The sequence below is a fragment of the Dromiciops gliroides genome, chromosome 1 (assembly GCF_019393635.1).
Source record: "Dromiciops gliroides isolate mDroGli1 chromosome 1, mDroGli1.pri, whole genome shotgun sequence".
NCBI classification, from domain to species: Eukaryota; Metazoa; Chordata; class Mammalia; order Microbiotheria; family Microbiotheriidae; genus Dromiciops; species Dromiciops gliroides.
Genome location: NC_057861.1, coordinates 73,669,067 through 73,690,552, shown reverse-complemented (window position 1 = coordinate 73,690,552; position 21,486 = coordinate 73,669,067). Strand labels below are relative to the sequence as shown.

General features: G+C 50.4%; 2 protein-coding genes across 3 annotated transcripts; one reads left to right on the top strand and one right to left on the bottom strand.

Annotated features, from left to right (window-relative positions):
- Nucleotides 1-1,490: 1,490 nt before the first annotated feature.
- On the bottom strand, nt 1,491-19,483 carry ATP13A1 (ATPase 13A1). Of its 2 annotated transcripts, none has more exons than XM_043987257.1 (26): nt 18,993-19,483; nt 17,913-18,002; nt 17,582-17,772; nt 16,349-16,421; nt 15,751-15,906; nt 15,486-15,555; nt 15,012-15,118; nt 14,795-14,924; nt 14,297-14,349; nt 13,869-13,995; nt 13,622-13,759; nt 13,410-13,530; nt 12,855-13,012; nt 12,445-12,620; nt 12,147-12,257; nt 11,926-12,051; nt 11,523-11,631; nt 4,495-4,694; nt 4,314-4,410; nt 3,840-4,009; nt 3,625-3,739; nt 3,133-3,329; nt 2,668-2,810; nt 2,425-2,536; nt 2,060-2,203; nt 1,491-1,837 (listed from the first exon to the last, which is right to left on the bottom strand). In XM_043987257.1, exons 1-26 carry the CDS (start codon nt 19,437-19,439, stop codon nt 1,727-1,729), a joined length of 3,672 nt encoding a protein of 1,223 aa, XP_043843192.1. In that variant the 5' UTR covers nt 19,440-19,483; the 3' UTR covers nt 1,491-1,726. The 2 variants fall into 2 exon arrangements, with proteins under 2 accessions (XP_043843192.1, XP_043843182.1); XM_043987247.1 differs by having other exon boundaries at nt 14,297-14,352; nt 18,993-19,482.
- On the top strand, nt 19,374-20,481 carry CHCHD5 (coiled-coil-helix-coiled-coil-helix domain containing 5). The gene is made up of 4 exons (XM_043987290.1): nt 19,374-19,513; nt 19,782-19,922; nt 20,028-20,178; nt 20,297-20,481. Coding segments are annotated over exons 1-4 (318 nt in total). The 5' UTR covers nt 19,374-19,511; the 3' UTR covers nt 20,321-20,481.
- The last annotated feature ends 1,005 nt before the right edge of the window (nt 20,482-21,486 follow it).

Below are 21,486 nucleotides of genomic sequence, written 5' to 3'. Positions count from 1 at the left end.
CCCCGCCCCCATGGGCTGATTCAAGCGGAGCAGGCCTGAGGTCGTGAATTTCTGTGCACAGGCCGGCATCACCAGCCCTGGTCACTATCCACGCTCAGAACCCGGACAGGGACCTGACATTTGGCTCCTCCGCACACACTCAGACGGACACACCGGGACACACACTCGTGCACACAGGCCAAGGGCTTTCCGAGACCCGCCCCGCCCCGCCCACGGAGGCCGACTCCGCCCCCTCACCTGGGTCCCCGCCCCCTCACCTTGCGCTGCTCTGACTAACGCAGCTTCGGCCCCCCGGACTCGTGGTCCGGCCAGCACCGGGTACCGGGTCTGGAGCTCGGCCAGTGCCTGAAGCAGGTCACAAAGGTGAGCCTCGAGGGGTTCAGACCCAGTCCCGCCTGCGGGGGAGACAGTGTGAAGGTCCTGCCCAGACAGTCGTCACCTCGACCCCACTCTTTGGGTCTGCCCCCCGCCCCCTCCGCCGCTCCCCGTCTGCCGGCTGCTCTCCCTCCTGTGACCCAGGGGTGACCCTGCCCCCACCACTCACAGCCCTCCCGGCACAGCGCCCGAAAGTTGAGGAATTTCCCGTTGATGAGGCGGAGGTGCGCCGAGACCCGGCGGAGCTGGCTGGGTGAGTCCCGGCCAGAGTCGAGGGCAGGCATCTGCTGGGCAGACATCCAGACAGGGGCCTGGCGTCCGCCTTGCGCAGGAGGCTCCCCCTCAGGCCGAGCCCGATTCATAGTTCTCTGGTAGATATGGACCATGGGCTGCCCTGGGAGTTTGGGGGCCCAACGGTACTGGCGACAGCCGGCTCAGTGCCTCCTTGTGAGAACCCCAGGAAGGCACAGGGAGCCCAGTGAACCTGTTCTTGGGTGGCCTTCACAGGTCAGGACAGACGCACGCACGGGGCTGCCCCAGCCAGGTCATGCTCTGGGTGGCTCGGCTACATTCCAGCTCCTGGCTGACAAGCTAAGTATTAACCCCTCCCTGGCTGGGTAGGCTGGGAGCTAGCCAGCAGGGGAGGAACTTTATAAAGAGGAGGGGAGGCACCATTCCTGGGACTCAAAATCTGGGACAGGGAGTCAAAATAGCCCCAGACCCAAGCCAACTCATCTGGTTCTGTGCCTGCCACCCCCATGGTGTCTCCAGTCATTAGGGAGAAGGAATGACATCTGATGTGTGGAGGGGAAGATCTGGACCACCTCTTGTCGGCTCCTCTCTCCATAAAAGTTAGGGGAGAGTTAATGGAGGCCCAAAGGGCTCCATAACAGCCCAGGAGGTACCAGCTAGACCAGTTGTTGGGAATGGAGAGAGGGTGGGACTCTGGGTGAGGAAGGAAGCCTTAAAAAAACCAGCCAAGCAGGCTGAGGGAGCTTCATTCATCTGCATTGCCCGCCTCCCCCCTTCCCAATCTGGGGACTCCTCTCAAAAGAGGGCCCTTTCCAGTTCCAAATCTCTCATCCAATGAGAACAACAGACAGCTGAGGCTTGGAGTAGTTTTAAAATACGCTGATGCTGCTTTATTTACCAAAGGGGGAGGGAATAGGGCAGGGGGCCACAGTACAAAAGGTTCCCACTTAAGTCTGTCCTAGAACATCACTTAGAACATCGATGGGGAGGGGGGTGATCACTGCTCCTCCCTGCACAGTTTGGGCTCATCCAGGCCCCCACCCTGGGGTGACATGGTCGCCTGTCCATGGTCCTGGGAAGGAGGGCTTGAGGTTCAGGCTCATGAAGGCACTTTCATCTTCGGACTCCCCAAGAAGAACTGAAGGAGACGGTCTACCAGAAGGGCCACACAGAAGTCGAACAGCAGGACCTGAGCAATCACCACCTTGAACTGAAGGACATGGAAGGAGCGTCAGAAAGGGGAAGAGAACCCAGTTAACTCTACTAGAAACTTCCCTGGGACCTTTGGGGGGATGGAGTGGGATGGAAGAAACTCCAAGGGTCTGGACTAGAAAGAAGGCTTTACAAGGTCAGCATTCACTGGGTGAAACTCCAAAGGACCAAAATGGGGGGCGCCAGAGTCAGTGCCGGCTTGAATGGAGGTCCTTCTTACCTCCACAGGGATGTCCACAAGCCCAAACTGGCTGTTGAAGTCAGGGGAAGAGCCCAACAGGAGACCAGCAACAGCAGCAGTGGATATAATGAGGCTCCACAGAAGGGGCTTGTTCTCCAGAAGGCTCTCCATGAATGGGGGACCCTGAGAAAGGCCAAGGTCACTCAAACCCTCTGCCCTAACCTCCTCCCTCCTATGGCTCAGTGTAGTCAGTGGGGGTAGGATGTTGGTGGGAATTAGGGTCTTCCCAGGACTAGTATTATGGAGGGGTGGATACAATGGTAGAAAATGGGGGCCCTACAGGGCTAGGGTATCCGTTAAGAATCGGGGATCCTCCGGGGTTAGTTCAGTAGGGGAGGCCTCACCTTATAGTTGATGGCAAAAGTGGCCATCTGCATGGCCATGGCCATGATATACACAGTGCTGTTGACCAGGCTCGGCTCAAACTCTTTGTACAAATCCACAAACTCCTCCTTCCTAGAGAAGAAGAGAGGATCAGGGCTCCACAGGCAGGCAGGAGGCCAGAAGTCACCACCCAATGAACCTTCCAGAGCCCTTTACCCATCAGTTATTGGTGGGAGAAGGCGAAAGGCACAGGGACTACTCACTTGCCAGGGCTTCGGGCCTGAGCCCCCTTGTACAAGTAGATGAGACTTAGAAAGTGCACCAGGAATTGCAGGAGCACGGTGAGGACGGTGTACAGGTTGAAGATGTTGGGCAGGGGCCGCTCTGGTGACAGGGTCTTCAAGGGCTGGGGGTTTAGAAAGGTCTCTGCTCATCCTTGTTCTGGAGAGGACGAAGCAAGACAGAACCCAGACTCCCAAGGGGAAAGAGGGGATGTGCCCATTTCTTCCAATTAAAACTCACCTCTTTCAGAAGTCTTCCCTCCTTAACCCCTGCCCCCCCCCCGCCATGTGCTCATAATGCATTAAGAGTTTACAGAATTAAAACAGAAAAACAAACCCCTTCAAGACTGTCTTTTGACCCTCATCCTTTCTGTACTGATTGCAGTAAGTCTAGTCCCTGCAGAGCAGGCAATGTCTTCCCCACTTGCCTGCCCTGCTCCTACAAACCTTGGAGCGGGAGATGAAAAGGAAGCAGCCAGCCAGCAGCAGGCCCTGTAGTGTGGCCTGAAAGTCACTGAACTTGACCCCTTCCAGGTAGAGGACACTCTGGCTGTAGGCAAGGATGAGCGCATTCAGCGCAAGGATTTTGAACATCTGTAGCGTGGTCACCAGAGTGCACCGGCCTTGTTTAATGACATGGCAGACTGTAGGAGAAGAAGGGGGTGGGGAGGATCTCCAAGTCAGGCTTGGGGACTAGAAAAGAGCCCATACTAAAAAACCTCCTGCCCCTGAAGGAGTGAGATTAGTGTGATGACAGGCAGTGAAGGGTTAGACAATACTGGGGGGGTCAATCACCAGGAACAGGCAGGGATGCAGTTAGGAATCAGAATGGGTTAGGGAGAATGGTCACAGGATGAGGAGCTGGTCTCTATTAGTAAGGGGAGGTCAGGAAGGGTCAGTAAAGGTTAGTGCTACATCCCTTGGGGCTTGGATACTCACTGCACTGGATGGAAGAGAGCTTAGAGGTGAAGGGGGCTGCTATGCTAGCATCTCCCAGCTTCACAACAGGAGCATGGTCATCCTCTAGATCCCTTAGCACCTGGTTAAGACGCTCCTGCAGGTAGGAAGGGAAATATGCTCAGGCTATGGCTCAGAAAGGCCCATTTCCTATCTTCCACCCCTTTATCCTAGACTTCCTTGGCCATCTCACATACCCGCTGGAGATTCAGCTGCTCCTCCCGTGCAGGTCGATGCTTAACAGGCTTTGAGGTTGTCCTCACACTGCTGCTGCTGCTCAGGGACAGTCTCCCATCACTGGGACCATCCCTGGGCCTTCGACGCCTCTCAAATATCCGTTCTGGGGCATTGGCCAATAAAGCGACCCCTGAAAGGTACAAGTAGCGCTGGGAAGGAAGACTGTGCATCCTCCTTCCCTTACAGAAAATACTGGGGGGCTCTGGGGAAGAGTGTGAAGTATTTTGGCCATAGGAAGAATAACCACGCAGCTTAAAGTCACTTCTATATACTCCCTAGAAATCCACCAGGCCACCTGAACAAATTTCCATCTGTCTCAATGAATATCCCACTTTCCCCCACACCCTTACACTAAAAGCTCTATAGGTAGGCAGATACATGATTCCCTATTCAGACTGGGGGGGGGGGGTCTCACCCACCACCCTTTCCCTTACCCACATCTGCATGCTTCAATGCCCCAACATCATTGGTGCCATCCCCACACATCAGGGTTACGTAGCCAAGCTCCTTTAGGCTAGTGATGACAAACTCCTAGGACAGGAGGGGGAGTGGTCAGCAGAAGGGAAGTCTATAATGGTCCCTTTCCCCCCACCCCTGGCCAGGCTCCAAGATCACCTTCTGTTTGGGGGAGACTCGGGCAAACACCTGTACATGGGGAATAAGCTTGAGCAGATAGTGATGGTCAGAAGCCTGGAGGTGGGCAAGGCCATCCCCTGTGAGGCACAACGCGTGATTGGAAGTCAGCTCCTTTGTGGAGCTCTGTGTGAGCGGAAAGACGATGGTACCATCAATAGACTGCCACTGCCACTCAGAGCCTGCAACACATGAGGAGCCACACAGTCAATGTGAGTCAATTCTCTCCCTCCTTGGCCTCTGGGAAGCTATGATGTCATGGAGTGTCTCCTCCCCCTAATATTTCTTCTTGACCCTCTTTGCTGGCTTCCTTTCCTTCTGACCTCAAACTATGGGAATCTCACAAGGCAGCTCTCTCTATACTCTCCCTGCCTTCAGTTTCTACCACTATACAGATGATTCCCAAATCTTTTTCTCCTTCCTTGAGCCAAGCTTCTGCATCTCCTTGATTTTAAAGTTTTTATTTTGAACTTATCAAATACTAAATGAAACGAGCATTTCCACCTGCAAAAAAGAACAGAAAAAGAGGAGTATACACAAAACTGTGAATCTCTGTAACTTGCAGCTTGCCTTTCAAGTATATAATTAAGTCACCAGATAACTTTTGAAGCTGCCCTGCTGCTCATCTGTTTCCTTCCAGGCCTTTATTGTGTTCTCTGCACCTAAAAATGCTTTAATGAACCTTTCTTTTTGGCATCTCTTGCTAACACCCTTTCTTCCTCTCATCACTTCTAGCCTCTTTCTGAAAGAGAGGAAGGGAGGAAGGAAGGAAGGAAGGAAGGGAGGGAGGGAGGGAGGGAGGGAGGGAGGGAGAGAAAGGAAGGAAGGGAAAACCCTTATCAACTCTGCAAAGTCCAAAACAACAAACTCCCTCATTGGTCTTACTTGAAACTGTCCCTCTCATTCCACAGCCATGTGCTGCTCCATTATTAGGCTTCTGGAATTTTGGTTGGCCATTGTCTTGACCAGAGTTCTTAGGTCTTCCAAAGCTGTTTTTTTCTTTACAATGTTGTTGTCTAGATGTTCTCCTGGTTTTACTTACCTCAGTGCCTGAGTCCACACAAGTCTATTATGTTTCTCTGAAACCAGCTCTTTCATCATATCTTATGTTGCAATCCACATACTATGTTTGGTGTGGCCATTCCCAATTCATGGGCATCCCCTTACTTTCAAGTTCTTTGCTACAAATAGGCATGTTCTCATATTTCCAACCAACACCTTTGGACGAAGTCACACAACTGTGTTTGCTGACTGTGTCCAAAACAAATTTATGTTGACTAGTCTCAACTGGCTTTCACTACTTTACAAGGATCCCTAAATTTTTCTCCTTATTACTTTACGATTATACTACCCATAGTGACTATTTGAAACTTCTCCTCAAACCCTCTCCTATCATCACCTCCACTCCCCTTTCACTTTATTGGAAAAAAGGGAAGCTGCCTGTTGTATGCGTATTCTTCTCCCCACCCCCCATTCCAGGTAAGTACTCCAACTATCTACTTGTGCCCTGGATGACAACTCTACCTATCCAATTTCTTTCTGGAGCTTACCCTTTCACTTAGCCCTTCTTTCTCATTTATTGGAGTCTTTCCTACAGCCCACAAACATTCCTGGGTGGTCTCCTTATCCTTCGAAAAAAGGTTTCACTTAACTACCCCATAAGCTATCATCTCTTACCTCTTCCGCTCACACAAAACCAAATGCCCCAAATAAACTATTTATGCCTATTGCCTCTATTCACTCACATCCCACTCACTTCTCTTGGCTTTTAACCCCATTCTTCTACCTAAAACTTCTCCTCTTTTTATTTGCTATCTGATTGGGCCATTCTTAGTTCTTATCTTCTGTAGTTTTGGACTACCATTCTTTTTATTTATATATATTTTGGTGAGGCAATTGGGGTTAAGTGACTTGCCTGGGATCACACAGCTAGTAAGTGTTAAGTGTCTGAGGCTGGATTTGAACTCAGGTCTCCTGAATCCAGGGCCGGTGCGCCACCTAGCTGCCCCGAACTACCATTCTTTCAGACTACCCTTCTCCTCCCTCAACTTTTGGAACCCTGGATTTGGGACTTCTGGATCTCTTTCTCCCAACCTGACTGTACCTTCTTTGTTGGATCACCACCTGTGGCCTGAGCCCTGACAGGAGGGCTTCTCCAAAGCTTGGTCCTTTGTACATTTCTATACTCTCCAGGCCATCTCATCAGCTGCCAGGTTTCAATATCTTTATGCAGAAGACACCTGAATCTACCTGTTCTAATTCCTCTTTTGAATGCCTTCCAATAGGTGAGATCCTGCAATAGCTTCTTCAGTGATCTCTGTTCTGCTTCCAATATCTACTCTCTTCAACGCATTTGGGGGGGGGGGGGCCGAGGCAATTGGGGTTAAGTGACTTGCCCAGGGTCACACAGCTAGTAAGTGTTAAGTGTCTAAGGCTGGATTTGAACTCACGTCCTCCTGACTCCAGGGCCAGTGCTCTATCCACTGCGCCACCTAGCTGTCCCTCTTCAACCCATTTTTGACAGAGCCATCAAAATCCTTTTTCTAAGTCACAGGCTTGACATTGTTCCCCTGCTCAAACATCTTCAGTGGTTATTACCTTTAAGCTAAAACACACGTCTTGCCCTGTCATTTAAAGTCTTTCACATTGAGGGTTTCAAGAAAACCTGGGAAGATCTTATAGATTGAAGAGTGAGGTAAAAAGAACCAGGAGAGGGGCAGCTAGATGGCGCAGTGGATAGAGCACTGGCCCTGGATTCAGGAGGCGCCGAGTTCAAATCTGGCCTTAGACACTAAACACTTACTAGCTGTGTGACCCTGGCCAAGTCACTTAACTCTCACTGCCCCACCAAAAAAAAAAAGAACCAGGAGAACAGTTTATATAACAACAACAACAATACAATGGAGAGGTGGGAGAGAGGGGAAAGACTGAAAGAATTTGAGGGCTGAAAAAAAAAAGGAAAAAGAAACAAAAGAAGAGGGTCAATGAAGCATTTTTTTAAAAAAATTTTTTTAGTGAGGCAATTGGGGTTAAGCAACTTGCCCAGGGTCACACAGCTAGTAAGTGTTAAGTGTCTGAGGCCGGATTTGAACTCAGGTACTCCTGAATCCAGGGCCGGTGCTCTATCCACTGCACCATCTAGCTGCCCCCCGAGCATTTTTTAAGTGTACCAAGAGAAGACCAGAAGGAAACAGAGAAGCAAGACAGCTTTGAATGTTGTGTTGAAATACTTACATGCTACAAGGAAAAGCAAGCTGCACAGAAGAGAGTCAGTTTCACATACAATTCTCTTTCTTTAAAATGTTACTTTCTTTGTGTGAATGCTCATTTTATTTGGTGTTGGTTTTATTCAGAATAAAATTTAAAAAATTTTCTTTTGCAATCTCCCTCCAAACTTATGTCACTATCTCCTTATCTCCAAACTGGCCTTCTTCCTATTCCCTCAATTGAGCATTTCTCCTGTGCCATTGCCCAGGGCATTTCTCATATCCAGAATGCTCTCCTTCCTTTCCTCTACCTCCTGGAATCTCTGGCTTCCTTTGAGGCCCAGCACTGTCTGCTCAATCGACCCAAAGTCTTTCCTAATCATTGCTAGGTTAGGGCTTTCTCCCTCCTCCAATTATTTTGTCTTTACTTATGCATGGAATCTAAGTTCTTTGAGTACAAAGACGTTTTTGTTTTTGAAAGCCAGTGTCTAGCATAGAGAAGGAATTTAATAAATATCTTTTGGATTAAATATCCCATTACATATCCCATCTCAAAAACTCCATTTAGGACCACTGTCTCCCCTTTTTCTCCAACTGTACCCACCCAATTCCCTTAAACTTTCCTGGGTCTACCAATGCCACCACTGGTGTCCCCACTCTCCTGTTCCTTCATCCTTTATATGTTCAGTCACAAAACCCTGCTGAAACTACTTCCCCAGTGCAGGTCTTCATCACTGCACTATCCTGTCTCCCTGCCAAAAGTCTCTTCTCCTCACATAGCTACACAGGCTGCCAGGCAGACCATAGAGACCACCTAGTTTAATTTCATTTGACCACTGAGTAAACTTATTCCTAAAAAGGCGAACTACTCAACTGATAGTGTTCATTCAGCTTTACTTAACATTCTAACATTTACTAAAGCACCAACTTTGTGCAGGACACCAGGGATAGACAGAGACAAAGATAAAATCGCCAGATTTCAAGGAGCTCAATTCCACAAAAGAGGATAGGAAAGGTACAGAGATGGATAAATACAAAACATATACAAAGTTGCATCAAGTAACTTTGAGAAGAGAGCACTAACAGCAAAAAGGAATCAAGAAAAGGCTTGGGGGGGGGGTGGCTAGGTGGCGCAGTGAATAAAGTGCTGGTCCTGGATTCAGGAGGACCTGAGTTCAAATCCGGCCTCAGACACTTATCACTTACTAGCTGTGTGACCCTGGGCAAGTCACTTAACCCCCACTGCCCCACACAAAGAAAAAAAAAGAAAAGGCTTGGGTGGGAGGTGTGCTCTGACACAAGGGATTCCTTACAATGGCACAACTATATTCTAGCATGCCCAGTCAGCCTGAAAGAATAGTTTGTTAAATGTAATAGGAAGACTGGCAAATGGAGGAGCTACGCTGTGGAAAGCTTCAAATGTCAGGCTGGGGAATCTGTATTTAATCTCTGGGGCAATCTAGGGAGCCAATGCAGATCTGTGAGGAGGGGAATGACACGGTCAGAGTTGTGTTTTAGGAATAAGAAGTTTAAAAGCTTTGTGGAGGATGGACTGATGGGGGGGAAAGACTGGAAACAGGAAGTCTAATCAGGAGGTGTGATATGGGTTTGAAACAGGCAGAGTGAACTGTGTGAGAGAAGGGAATAGATGTGTGAGAGATGTAGTAGAGGGAGACTTGACAAGACTTGGAAACTGATAAGATGTGGGGGAAGGTGGGTTTAACCAAATGAATGGGTTGAGAAGGGCTTTAAGGTTGTAAACCTAAGTGACTGGCAGTTCAGTGGTACCCAGAACAGAAACAGGAAAGCTAGAAGGAAATAAACAAGCTCTGCTTTGAACATGTTGAGTCTGAAATACCTATGAGACATCTCAATGGAGAGGTCCAGCAAGTAGATGATGACAAAGGGCTGGCATTCAAGAGAGAGATCAGAGTTAGATATACAGATTTGAGTCAGCTGATGACATTTGAGATGATATTTTAATCAATGGGAACTGATGAGATCACTAGGAGAGTGTAAACAGATAAAAGAGCCCAGAACACAGCCTTGCATCATGCATGAAACCAGGAGGGGTAGCTAGCACAGCTGTGACCTACAGTCAGGACATATGCAGCTTGGTGACCAGCTAAATTCAATAAATCAAAACTTAATAAGGATTTATAAATGTAACATTTTGCATGGGTTTTAAACAAAATTAACTTCCTAAGTATGAAATAAGGGAGAATGTCTAGGTATGTGAAAATAATTTGGGAGTCTTAGGGTATCAGAAGCAATGAATGGCAGTGTTACTTGGCAGTCAAAAAAGTAGAAACTGATATGATCTCGGGCTTCGTTACTGGGGCAGGATCCAAAGTGAGTGAGCTGATAATCTGGCTCCAATGTACCATGCGTGGTCAAACATAGGAGTACTGTTTGATTCCGGGCACCACAATTTAGGGAGGACACTGACATGATAGAACACCTCAAGAAGAAGGCAACAATGTGAGCTGAGGGGACTGGAGGTCACCCCATGAAAGGACTGGTGGGAAATGGGGTTGGTTAAGCATGGAGAAGAAATTGGGAGGCGGGGCTGGGGAGAAGCTGTGTTCAAGGGCCCCCATGGGGGAAGCATTATCACTTTTTCATCTCCAGGAACAATAGTGTAAGCTACAGAGACAGATGTCAGTTTCATAGGATAAAGTTTCCTCAAAATCAGAGCAATCCGTAAGAGGAAGAGGGGACAGTGGTGAGCTTTTCCCTCCCCAGAGGATGAACACAGAACTTAGAGGATTTTCATTCAGATAAAGTTGGACCTGATGGTTTCTGAGGTCCCTTCCAAATGGTAATCTGGGATTGATATGATTTTTCTCCATGCAGGAGGTTTCCAATCAGACCAGGGCAGCCCTCTTCTTCCTGAAACATGCTGCGCTCTCACTTTAGTGTGCCTACTCAGGCTCTTCCCTCAGCCCAAAATATCTTCATTCTTTTTGTACGTTTAATTCTGACTTCTCCTTTGCAACCCTGACTGCTGTAAAGTCTTCCTAGCGCCTGCCTGCCTAGTTGGTAACGATCTTCCTCTTTATACCCACAAGTCTCTTTTTATTTCAAAACAAAACAACACAAAAACCCCAAACCCTTTAAAAGCACAAATCCTGTCTGATTTGTGTTGGCATCTTTTCCTCCTCCTAGACTGTGAGCTTCTCAAGGATAGATACAATGGCTAGGTGGCACAGTGGATAGAGCACCGGCCCTGGATTCAGGAGGACCTGAATTCAAATCCGGCCTCAGACACTTAACACTTACTAGCTGTGTGACTCTGGGCAAGTCACTTAACCCCAATTGCCTCACCAATAAAAAAAAAAAGAAAAGGATAGGTACAATGTATCTTCTCAGAAAATTTTAGGGGTTTAATAAATGCTTGTGATTATTCTGAGACCAACTGAGACCAGTGCAATCTTCCTTTTCTGAGTTACTTCAGAACTGTATGCTCATCTCAGCACAAACCAGACCTATATTGATTCTAACTGAACCATGTGCAAGTTTCATTTCTTTAGCTTCGGAGACCTTGGCTCTTTTACAACTTAGATGACCCCAAGGGGGTCAACTACACATTCAACTAAAAGAACTGATGAGACTGGTCTGTTAACTGTCAGTAAATATCTGGTAAACAAGCACAGCCTGCTTGGAGTGTGTGGGGCCCTGTAGGAGACCCTCTGGACACTGGAGCCCTCCAAGACCCTTGTTCCACCTCCCCGATCACACTGCTTCCTGCCACCAGGGGTCACCAAGGGACATCCTGCCACCTGTGCAGAATACAAAGCTTACCTTTCTGGGTGGGGGCCTGCAGAATTAATGTGTGCTCCTTCTCAATGAAGTGCAGCTCCTGGGCCACATGACAAGCTGTAAGCGGGTTATCACCTGTGATCATGACCACCTGGAGGGACAGGTCATGGCTTATGAGGGGAGTGTCTAGGAGGAGGGACAAACAGTTGGTAGCACAATGGGTACAGAACAGGGCTTGGAGTCAGGAGGACATGAATTCAAATCCAGCCTCAGACACTTACTGGCTGGGTGACCCTGGGTCAGTCCCTTTCCCTCTGCCTGCAAAGCCAGAAGGTTGTATCCCACGGCCTCTAAGGTCCCTTCCAGCTTTGATTCTATTGAGTATGAATGAGTAGGGGCAGATGGGGAGCAGGGTTGAGGATCTCAAGGGAGGGAGCAGCTGTACCCTGTGCGATGCATTTTGGATCTCCCGAATCACAGCTTTAGAGTCAGCTTTGAGGGGGCAGGAGACCACAATGAAACCCACGAATTTCAGGTGGCACTCAAGAGTTTCACGTTTAACCTCTCGGACCTAGGAAGGAGTCACAGAGGACAGGTTAGCTAAAGTGCTGGAGAGGGGGCTGAGCAGTACACCACGGCCACGGCCAAGTGGGGAGAGTCAGATACCTGCTGATGAGTGAGATGGCCCAGTTCCTTATATCCCAGAGCAAGGATACGGGCCCCTTCCCTGGAGATCTCAGTATGAATGCTTTGATAGTCACTTGGGCATTGAGAAAACTGGAGGAAAAAGAAAAAGTGAATTATAAACAGACCAACTCAGCCACAGAAGTCTCTGGCCACCCCTGTGGGAGGTACTACCCAGGTGTGCTCCAGGGTCCCTCCACAGGAACCCAAGTAGTGCCTGAGCCTCTCCTGTCTCAAGGACATGGTCAGCCTTGTGGGAAAGCACCGGGGTGGTGCTCACCATGGGATGCAGGGTCTCAGGGGCCCCCTTCACTGCAGCGATGTAACACAGGTCAGTGGACCCCATCTTCTCATAGGAGGCCAGCACGGACATTCGCTTCAGGGCACTGGCAAAATGAAAGCGCTGGTGAATTTTCAGTCCCTGAGTTTTAATACTTCTGGGGAAAACTTTCTCATCTGGAAACAAATAAGCAGGAGTCCTGAGGGGTTTCACTCATTAGGCAGCAAGGACACCACCCCTCCCCGTCCCCCAAATCCACTTAGCTCATGGCCCACTGTCACCCCGCCCTGTTCTCCTTTAGCCCAACTAAACCTCCACCCCCTTCCCCCCAAACAGGAGAAGTCATGTTCACGTGCTCACTCCCATGGCAGTCCCCCCACAGTAACTGGTGACATCAGGTGCCCCCTCACCTTTGGTAAGAGTCCACTCCACAGCTGTCAGCATGGCTTTCTCTAGAGGATCTCCTACCAAGGAGCCATCATCCAGTAGCACTAGGGAGTGACATGTGGCCAGGGCCCGGTGTGTTTCTACAGGAATATTGGACACTGGCGTCACCTCCTTCCCATCTCTGCAACGATGGGAAACAGCCAGCCAGGTTACAGTGTGGAGACAGGGCTGTGAGTGCCTCTCCCAACCTCCCACCCAAAGAATGAAAGGGATGACGGCTGGGCAGCCAACACCCACTCTGGGTCCTCAGTCCTGAGGCAAGCCCTGAACAACAGGAAAATGAGCGATCTAAGGGAGTCAGGAAAGGTCAAACGAGCTCCCTGCTGAGGCTGAAGTACCGTGCCATTCTAGGGACTAGAATCTGCCCTAGACAGCCCTGGCCATACCCCTGACTTCCACATGCTCTACACCTGAGACAATTAAGGTCTGAGTCCTGGGTCAGGCAACATTTCTGAGAAAACTTAGAGAGTGCTTTTTTTGCTCCCCAGGGAACGGACCAGCATCCCCTGGCCACTCACTTGAGCCCAGCCACGCCCCGAACCACAAGGCTGTCACTGGTCAGGGTGCCGGTCTTGTCAAAGCAGCACACCTGGACTTTCCCAGCAAAGGGGATCCGGAACGGTTCCGTGCAATACATGTCTGCAGGAAATAAGCCTGGATGAAGGTCTCTGCGGCTGCCTCAGTGGCTGGCCGACCTCCTCCCACCCACACCAGCTCCCTGGCCACTCACAGAGTTTGGCCAAGGCAATGAGAGAGGTGTTGACAGCCAGAGACAGCTCAATGGGAAGCTCCGGAGGCACAACTGAAGTCAGGATCAGAGTGCATTCCAGGAACAGCTTGTATCGGTTCCTGCTGGGGTCCTTAGTGCCTGGACAGGAGACAGATAACATGGGCTGCGTGATCGGAGTCAGGGGCAAAGCAAAGCACATGAGCCGGGCCTGGCCAAATCTTGAGGCCCAGGGAGCAGGGCAGTTTACCTTCAATCCAAACATAGGCTGCTGCTGCAACTGCAAAGACAAGTAGGAAGAGGATGAAGATAAAAGTCTCGAGGTTGTTAGCAGTCACCCTCTTCACTCCAAAAAGGATTGTGCGAAGCAGTTTGCCCTGGGAGAGGCAGAATGAAGATTCTTTAATTGACGTAGCGGAGATGGACAGCCTGGTTCTTTTTCGGATACAGGGTAGGACCGTCATTTTTCTGGGCTTGGTGTCTTGAGGACCAATCAGATGCCAAACCCTAAACCCAGGGCAGAGGCTGAGAGGGTAATGAAGAGATTTCACAGCAGTAACAGAGAAAATCTATCAACCCAATGGCATGATTGGAAGACAAGGACTCCCTTCTCCCCCTCTCCTACCTGGGACCTACTGCTACATCACACTCCTACCCACCCCACCAAATGGCTGTTACCTGTGACGTATTGAAGCCAGTCCTCAGAACGTAGGCCACACAACCATTGTCGACTGCTGCAGGAGACAACCAGGTAATTAAAAGGTGACGTGATCTCCAGAGAAAGGAAGAACCCCCCCTGATTTGTAGAGCCTGCATTTACCCAGGGCCTTTACCAAATGTCACATACTTTCTACATATTAACATTATCACTCAAGAGGGTAAGACCATGAGCTGTTACAGTGAGGAGTAGGGAAAAACCAATGTTTGATATGGTTATCTTTAGGTAGCCCTGTGGGAGAACAGTGTGGATAATTCAGAGATTACCTCATTATTTTTCATGGACACACACCTAAAAATTCGCTGCATGGACTTTTGAGTCACAGACTAAAACTGATGAGAGAATCTGGCCCAGGCTCCAGGCAGGGGGAAGCCACATTAGCCAAGAGCCATTTTCATGGGGGAGAAAAATGCCTGCCCAGGTAGGTCCTCCAATATGGGAGGTGGAGAGGAACCTACGTTTCAGACCCGTGGTAGCTTTCTGGGGAGCGATGTGCTGCACGACCTTGGTGCCCCCAAAGATAATATGGAGGCGTGAGTCAGCTTGTATGTCTAGCACATGGTCTGGGTCCAAGTCTTCAATTGGCTCCTGCAAGGAGATCACCAGTGACCTTCAGGACTCCGCTGTCTCCCAGGTGCCCACATCCCACCTGTCCTTCCATTTCTCTTGCTTCACCTTCATCTGGGGTACTGACTCCCCAGTGAGCATGGCCTCATCTACAATGCAGCGGCCCCGCAGCAGCAGCACATCACAGGGGACAAGGTTCTCATGGGGGGAGCGACCTATTGGAGAGAAGGAAGGATAGTATCACAAGGAGACAAAGCCCATCAGATTCATGGCTCCCCTACCACCACACTCAGGGAAGAAACATGAAGAAGGCCCAACTCTTCCTTAGACAGGACTGAGGGTAATAAATATCAGGATAATCAAGGGCAGTTGGGACATAGGAGTTCTATTTTTGGGCCTACTACCAACTTAATGCACCACCATTTAAAAGTCCCTTCCTCACTCTAAGTCTTAATTCCCCCCATTTAGAAAAGGTAACTGGCCTAGCTCATCCCTCTAGCTCTAAGTATCCACAACTGTCAGGAGTAGGGAGGGAAGAGGCTGCGGATGGGAACTTGGATCCCTTTCCACCCAGAATGTTACCAATGGAGACGATGTCTCCGGGTATGATCTCATCACTGGAAATTGGTCTCCACTTCCGGCTTCTATAAACCTGTCAGAAGGAGGTGGGATGGTGGTGAGTAGACAGCAGCCAACAGTTCCAGTCTTCATCCAGGTCCAATCTTGACCCAAGCCTGGTCACATCCAACTGATTGCCAAGCCCTCCCTTTGAGCTTTGCCCAGAGGAACTCCTGAGCAACCTAGCTGTCCTTACAGCTAAGCGAGCGCAGCCTGCCCTACAGTGTACCTGGATCATGTACGGCTTATTGCCCATCTTCCGAATCTCTGACATATTCCTCATCTGCTGCTGTACCAGGGAGGCCTCAAAGGCGACCAGCATGGACAGGGTGAAGACGCTGTAGTACCAGTACTCATCTAGGCACCACAGCCCCACACAGAACACCTGGGGAGGACCAGGAGATGTAGGGTGAATCAGGCCTAGGCCCATTACTTCTTATTTGCAAAAACAATGGCAGGAGGAGGGCCCTTGACCCCTGGGAGGGGAGGGCAGGGTTTCAGGAGATGGGCAGTTGGGGAGAATAGTTAGCTTGCTTATTCCTCAAGCTGAAGTGCCTGTGGTTCAATGTTCCAGGAGTGAAATAACAAGGTTTCACTTTTCCCCCCAAGTGAAACAATAGGGAAAACATAAGGTTCAGTAGAAAGTAAGCTCCTTGAGGGCAGAAACTGCTTTTCATTTTGTCTTTAGATCCCCAGTGCTTACCACGGTGCCCTGTACATAGTAGGTGCTTAATAAATGCTTGTTGGATTGGACTGGAGAGGAGAGGGCATGCACAGCAGCCCTAGCACCAGGGACTGAACCTCAGAGACAACAGAGGTATCTTTACCTGAAACACAAAGAAGGGGGCTGTGGCTCTCTCTTTAAACAGCTCCGAGAACTCAGGCACCACCATCTCCGCCCTGAAAAGGAGACCAGCCCCCCAACCCCACCAGGAGACATCAGGTTTCTGAAGGGTGGCAGGGCAGCCCCCCAAAGTCAGATGAAAATCCCCACTTCAACAAGAACTGCCCCACTTGCTGACCATCTTGTGGGATGGGTCTCTCCAGCTTCTAGCCCAGTCTGAGGGTTAGGAAAGGCAAGGAGCAATCTCCCCCCAGAGTCACTGAGGCAGAACAGATGTGGCAACACTGCTGTCTCTCCCTGGGCTGATCCTGCTGTTCACTTTATTATTATTCACAACACACACTTATTGAAGCCTATCTTTTGCAGAGCACCATGCTGGGCACTGGGGATAGAAGTGGAAGACATGGGCTCTGCCCTCAAGGAGCTCAGTCGGGTGACATGAGTTTCAGCAGGGAAGAGATAAATAAATAGAAGGCACAACGTGCCAACAGTACAGCATGTTCAGGATTTTGGTGGAGAAAGGGATCATGGAATGACAGAGTGGTCAGAAAATTTCCATGAATAAGGTGGTTTTTGAGCTGGGTCCTAAAGGATAAAAAGACTTAGAAAAACATTGAGGAAATAAAATATTCCAATCATGGGATACAGTTATAAGGAAGGGTGAGAAAACTGAGCAAAGCTCACAGTATCTGAGGTAGATGGAGGGAGAATAAGGAGACCAGTTTAGCTAAAGATGAAGGTTTGCATAGGGGAGCAGCAGTAGGTAAAGGTCAGATTGCAGGCGCTTCATACACAAGACTAAGGAGTTCAGCTATCTCATAGGCTGTAAAGAGCCCTTACAAGTTTCTGAGCAGGTGGATGGCACTGTAGCAGATAAGAAACCCAGGTTACGTATGGTAATGAGGAGAACAGCAGATAGTATGACTTCAAACATGTCACCCTAACTTTCTGGGCTTTGAGAAGATTAGTCTGACAGTGCACAGGGTGAACTGGAAAGGGAACTACCAGGAACAAGGGAGACCTGCCAACAATCCATCTGGAGCACTTGAAGGCCAAGTTGATGGACTCCTAAAGGGATCTAAATTAAGCCAATTCAAGGGCAGGGATTAGCTTGGTGCCAAGGAATTCTAGGAGCTAACTAAGAGTATGTAAGGAAAGGTAAAAAGTCCCTGACAGGAGAGATGATTCTTCCAAGGTGAGCAGACAACTAACTCACTTGTTGGTACCATATCGCTTTTCAGCTGCTCGAATTTCGGCATCTTCCTGAAAGCCCCGGGCATTCTGGTAGCAGGAAAAGGGGCTTCCCACAGGAAATGCCACAGGAAGGAACTTCTTTTTCTCTCCTCTGTCATAGGAGTATTTGATCTTCTGAAATTCAAAGGACAGTACCTCCTGCCCGCCTTCTCCCTGGAGGAACAGGCCTTGGTTACCGTGTGTGGTGGAGGGGAACCTCCAGAGTGACTTAGAGATGAAAGGTCCTATACAGGGATGCCATCAGGCAACCAGGATGTGACTCCAGAAACCCTCCTAAGTTTATGTTTCCTCACCTCATCCCGATGCAAGGCTACAAGCTCAGCTGATCCGTTGTTGGGCGTTGGGACCACCTTCACCAGAGTTGCTTTGTTGGCATCATATTCCTGTGAGTAACAGTAAGACTTAAGTCCCAGGTAAAGGAGATCTGAGATACAAGGTTAAGTCCTATCTTGTCCAGTGCCAAGAAACAAATAGACCAATTTAAAATCAAATGAAAAAGATGGAAGTCCTGTGCTAGTCTTTCAGCTCTAGCCCTCTGCTCCCACATTCTTCTGAGGCAGTGCCAGGCAACTCTAAGGACTGAAAGAGACCTTGTCTCATGTTCCTTCTGGCAGCATCTCTTTTCCCCTACCTTGTTTCTCAGCTCTGGGACTTCTCCCTTTAGAGGGACACACAGTGTGAGAACAAGGAGTAGCAAATGACTCAGGGCTGGCTGCTGAGCAAGCATATGATCCTAGTGCCTCGGGGAGTACAGATCAAGTCTCCCAAGAGGCCAGTGAGTATTCATGATCAAAGCCACACGCCTCCTCCAAGACACCTGAGACAGCTAAGAGGCAGAACAGGTGTGTGGATGCCAAGAGTAAAGTTACTGGTGACCAGCTGCAACCACACGCCACACACGTGCACCCATCAGTGCCTTGTCGTCTCACAATAGATCTGCCATGCGGATGGAGACCAATTTTAAAAGGATTAAAAGTAGCGGCATTGCCAGAGCCGTGGCCCTGGGCCAGGAAAGCCTCCCTCACCCAGCTCTCCCCATCCCACCACCCTAGCCACACATCGGAAATGAAAGGGGGGACTTGCCCCGAGGGCAGGGTTGTCAGAGGAAGGTGACAGGCCGTTCTGAGGTCACCAAGAGGCCCAGCCAGATGGGCCAGGGAATGCAGGCTCGGGGAGGCTACATACCACGTGGATGCTTCAGGGAGACCAGGAAGCCGGGTGAGCGGGAGTTCCGGCAGCACCGGAGGCAAAGCGGGCGGGGAAGGACGTGGCCTTGGGGGAGGCGCATCGCCTTCCCTCCCCCCTCCCTCCTTGCCAAAGTCCACCCTACACTCCCCCCCAAAATCCCCAAACCCGGACGCGCGCGCACTTACCGGAGCGCAAGTGAGCGCGCAGTGCGCGTGCACGGACCAGTGGCCGGAGAGGACCGTGAGAGCGTGCGCGAGCCCGATGGCTACTAGGGTGAGCAGAGCCGCTTCCGGGACCTCCGTCCAGCCGCCCGTCCAGCCCCAGCAGCCGGCGGCCGCGGCACCCAGCCAGGCCGGATAGAGGAGCCCTACGAAGGGCAGCACCGTCAGGCGGCGCAGGCGGGCCAGGCGCCGATACGGCCACACTGAGGCCACTAGCTCGTCCCCGCCCGCTACCAGCGCAGGCCCTGCGGGCAGCAGGCGCGACTGCGCAGCCGGCGGCCCCCGACTCGGGCCGCTACCGCCATCCGAGCCCGCCGCCGCCGCCATCTTCCTCAGCTCGGCACTCGCTTCCGGGGACAGGCGCCGGCTCACTTCCGGTATCCCCCTTCCGCGACTTCTGGACGCCGCCATCACCGGCCGTAACCGGAAGGGGCGGAACCCAGGGCCTTCTCAGGCTCCCCGAACACCCGTACCGACAGCGACATGTGAGTAGCGGCAGCCCAGTCCAGCCGCCCGAGCCCAGGAACCCACCAGGGCCTTCTCTCCCCTCCTTTCCTCGCCCTCCCCTTAGGGAGCCCAGGCCAGCGACAGATGCACAGGCTCTATCTGGGCCTCGTGGAACCATCCCGGACCTCCGCCCCGCACCCCCCGCCCCCGCCCGGCCCCGCCTTGCCCCCCCCAGGCCCCGCCTCCTGCGCGGCCCCCCTCCCTGCGGGCTCAGCCCGGTCTACTTCTTTTGCTTCTTTCCTGCAGGCAGGCGGCCCTGGAGGTGACAGCGCGCTACTGCGGCCGGGAGCTAGAGCAGTATGGCCAGTGCGTGGCTGCCAAGCCACAGTCGTGGCAGCGGGACTGCTACCACCTCAAGATGAGCATCGCCCAGTGCACCTCCTCTCAGTGAGTCTGAGCGGGGCCAGACGGGAGGGGCTGCCTAGAGGAAGGGGCCAGGATTTGGGGTCTTGACTTGTGGCCTTCTCTCCCCCTCCCCCGCCCTCTGTCCAGCCCCATCATTCGTCAGATCCGTCAGGACTGTGCCGAGCCTTTTCAAGCCTTTGAGTTGTGTCTCCGACAAAATGAAGCCGCCGTGGGCAACTGCTCCGAGCACGTGCGGCAATTTCTGCAGTGTGCTGACCGGGTGCAGCTGCCGGCCGAGGTGGGCATTGGGGAACTCCGGGAGGGAAGGGTCTGAGGTTCGGGCCCAGCTACCAAGCCTTGACATATGTCTTGGGAGGGAAGGACGGGTAAGTAACCAGCCTCGTTTTCCTGCACAGCCAAAACCTCTCCAGGCACAGTGAGCACTTATTTTCCTTGGACCATGGGAGTATTGAGCATCTTTGAACATGAGATTTTCTCTGGAAGGCCGTCGGACAGGGCTTGGGCACTGACAGCTGACGGGAAGGCAGTGCTGAGCCCCCACATCCTGTCCACCAAATAAAGACATTTGTACAGAGCTCTACATTCAAAAGCTTCTCTACTTTGGCCTGAGGATAGTGAATCTCTCTCTCTGCACTAGGGTAACTTCATAAGAAAGGACAAATTGGTCTTGGTTTTTAATTTATGAGTTTTCTTGGAAAAGTCGAAATGGAAAGATTCCTCACCATGAAGAGTTATTGGACCTGACCCGGAACTACACAGGCCAGAGAACACTCAGATCAAGAGTGCAGGAGTGTCGGTGTCACTTCTGATCCAAAGCCTCATGTTCCTAATGTTGGGAACTGAGCTGGATTGGGAATGTCCTTATGCTCTTTTTCTCCTGTTCCCTCCCTCTCAGAGCATGTAGTAGAGTGAAGTAAAATGGGAAAAGTAAAGCAAAGTTCAGAGGTAGGACAATACAACACAGAAATTGGATTTGGAGTTAGAGAAGCTGTGTTCATTCCCAGCTTTGCTATTTTTTTGTTGTTGTTGTTTTTGGTTTTGTTTTTTAGTGAGGCAATTGGGGTTAAGTGACTTGCCCAGGGTCACACAGCTAGTAAGTGTTAAGTGTCTGAGGCCAGATTTGAACTCAGGTACTCCCAAGTCCAGGGCCGGTGCTCTATCCACTGCGCCACCTAGCTGCCCCCAGCTTTGCTATTTTGTACTGTATCAGGGACGAAGTGAGAATTTCTAAAAAATTCAACAATTACATTTCACACACGACCCAGTATAAGACCCGGAGTACTATCTTACTGGGGATAGATATCTAAATTAAAATACATACTACGGTAGGAAAAGATAATAAAAACATAGACTTGGGTCTGGAAGAAAACATAAAGAAGGTGTAGTCTAACTCATTTTATATACTGAAGCCCTGGGGGAGATTAATCAGTTTGACAGAATTTGAGAGTTGGAAGGGATCTTAGCCGCCACTTAGTCTAACCCAGGGCTTCTTAAAATTTTTCCCCTCAGGACGCCTTTTTGCCTGAGAAATTTTCACTTGCCCAGGTATATAGGCATATAAAATAGGTATATGTAACCTTTCACT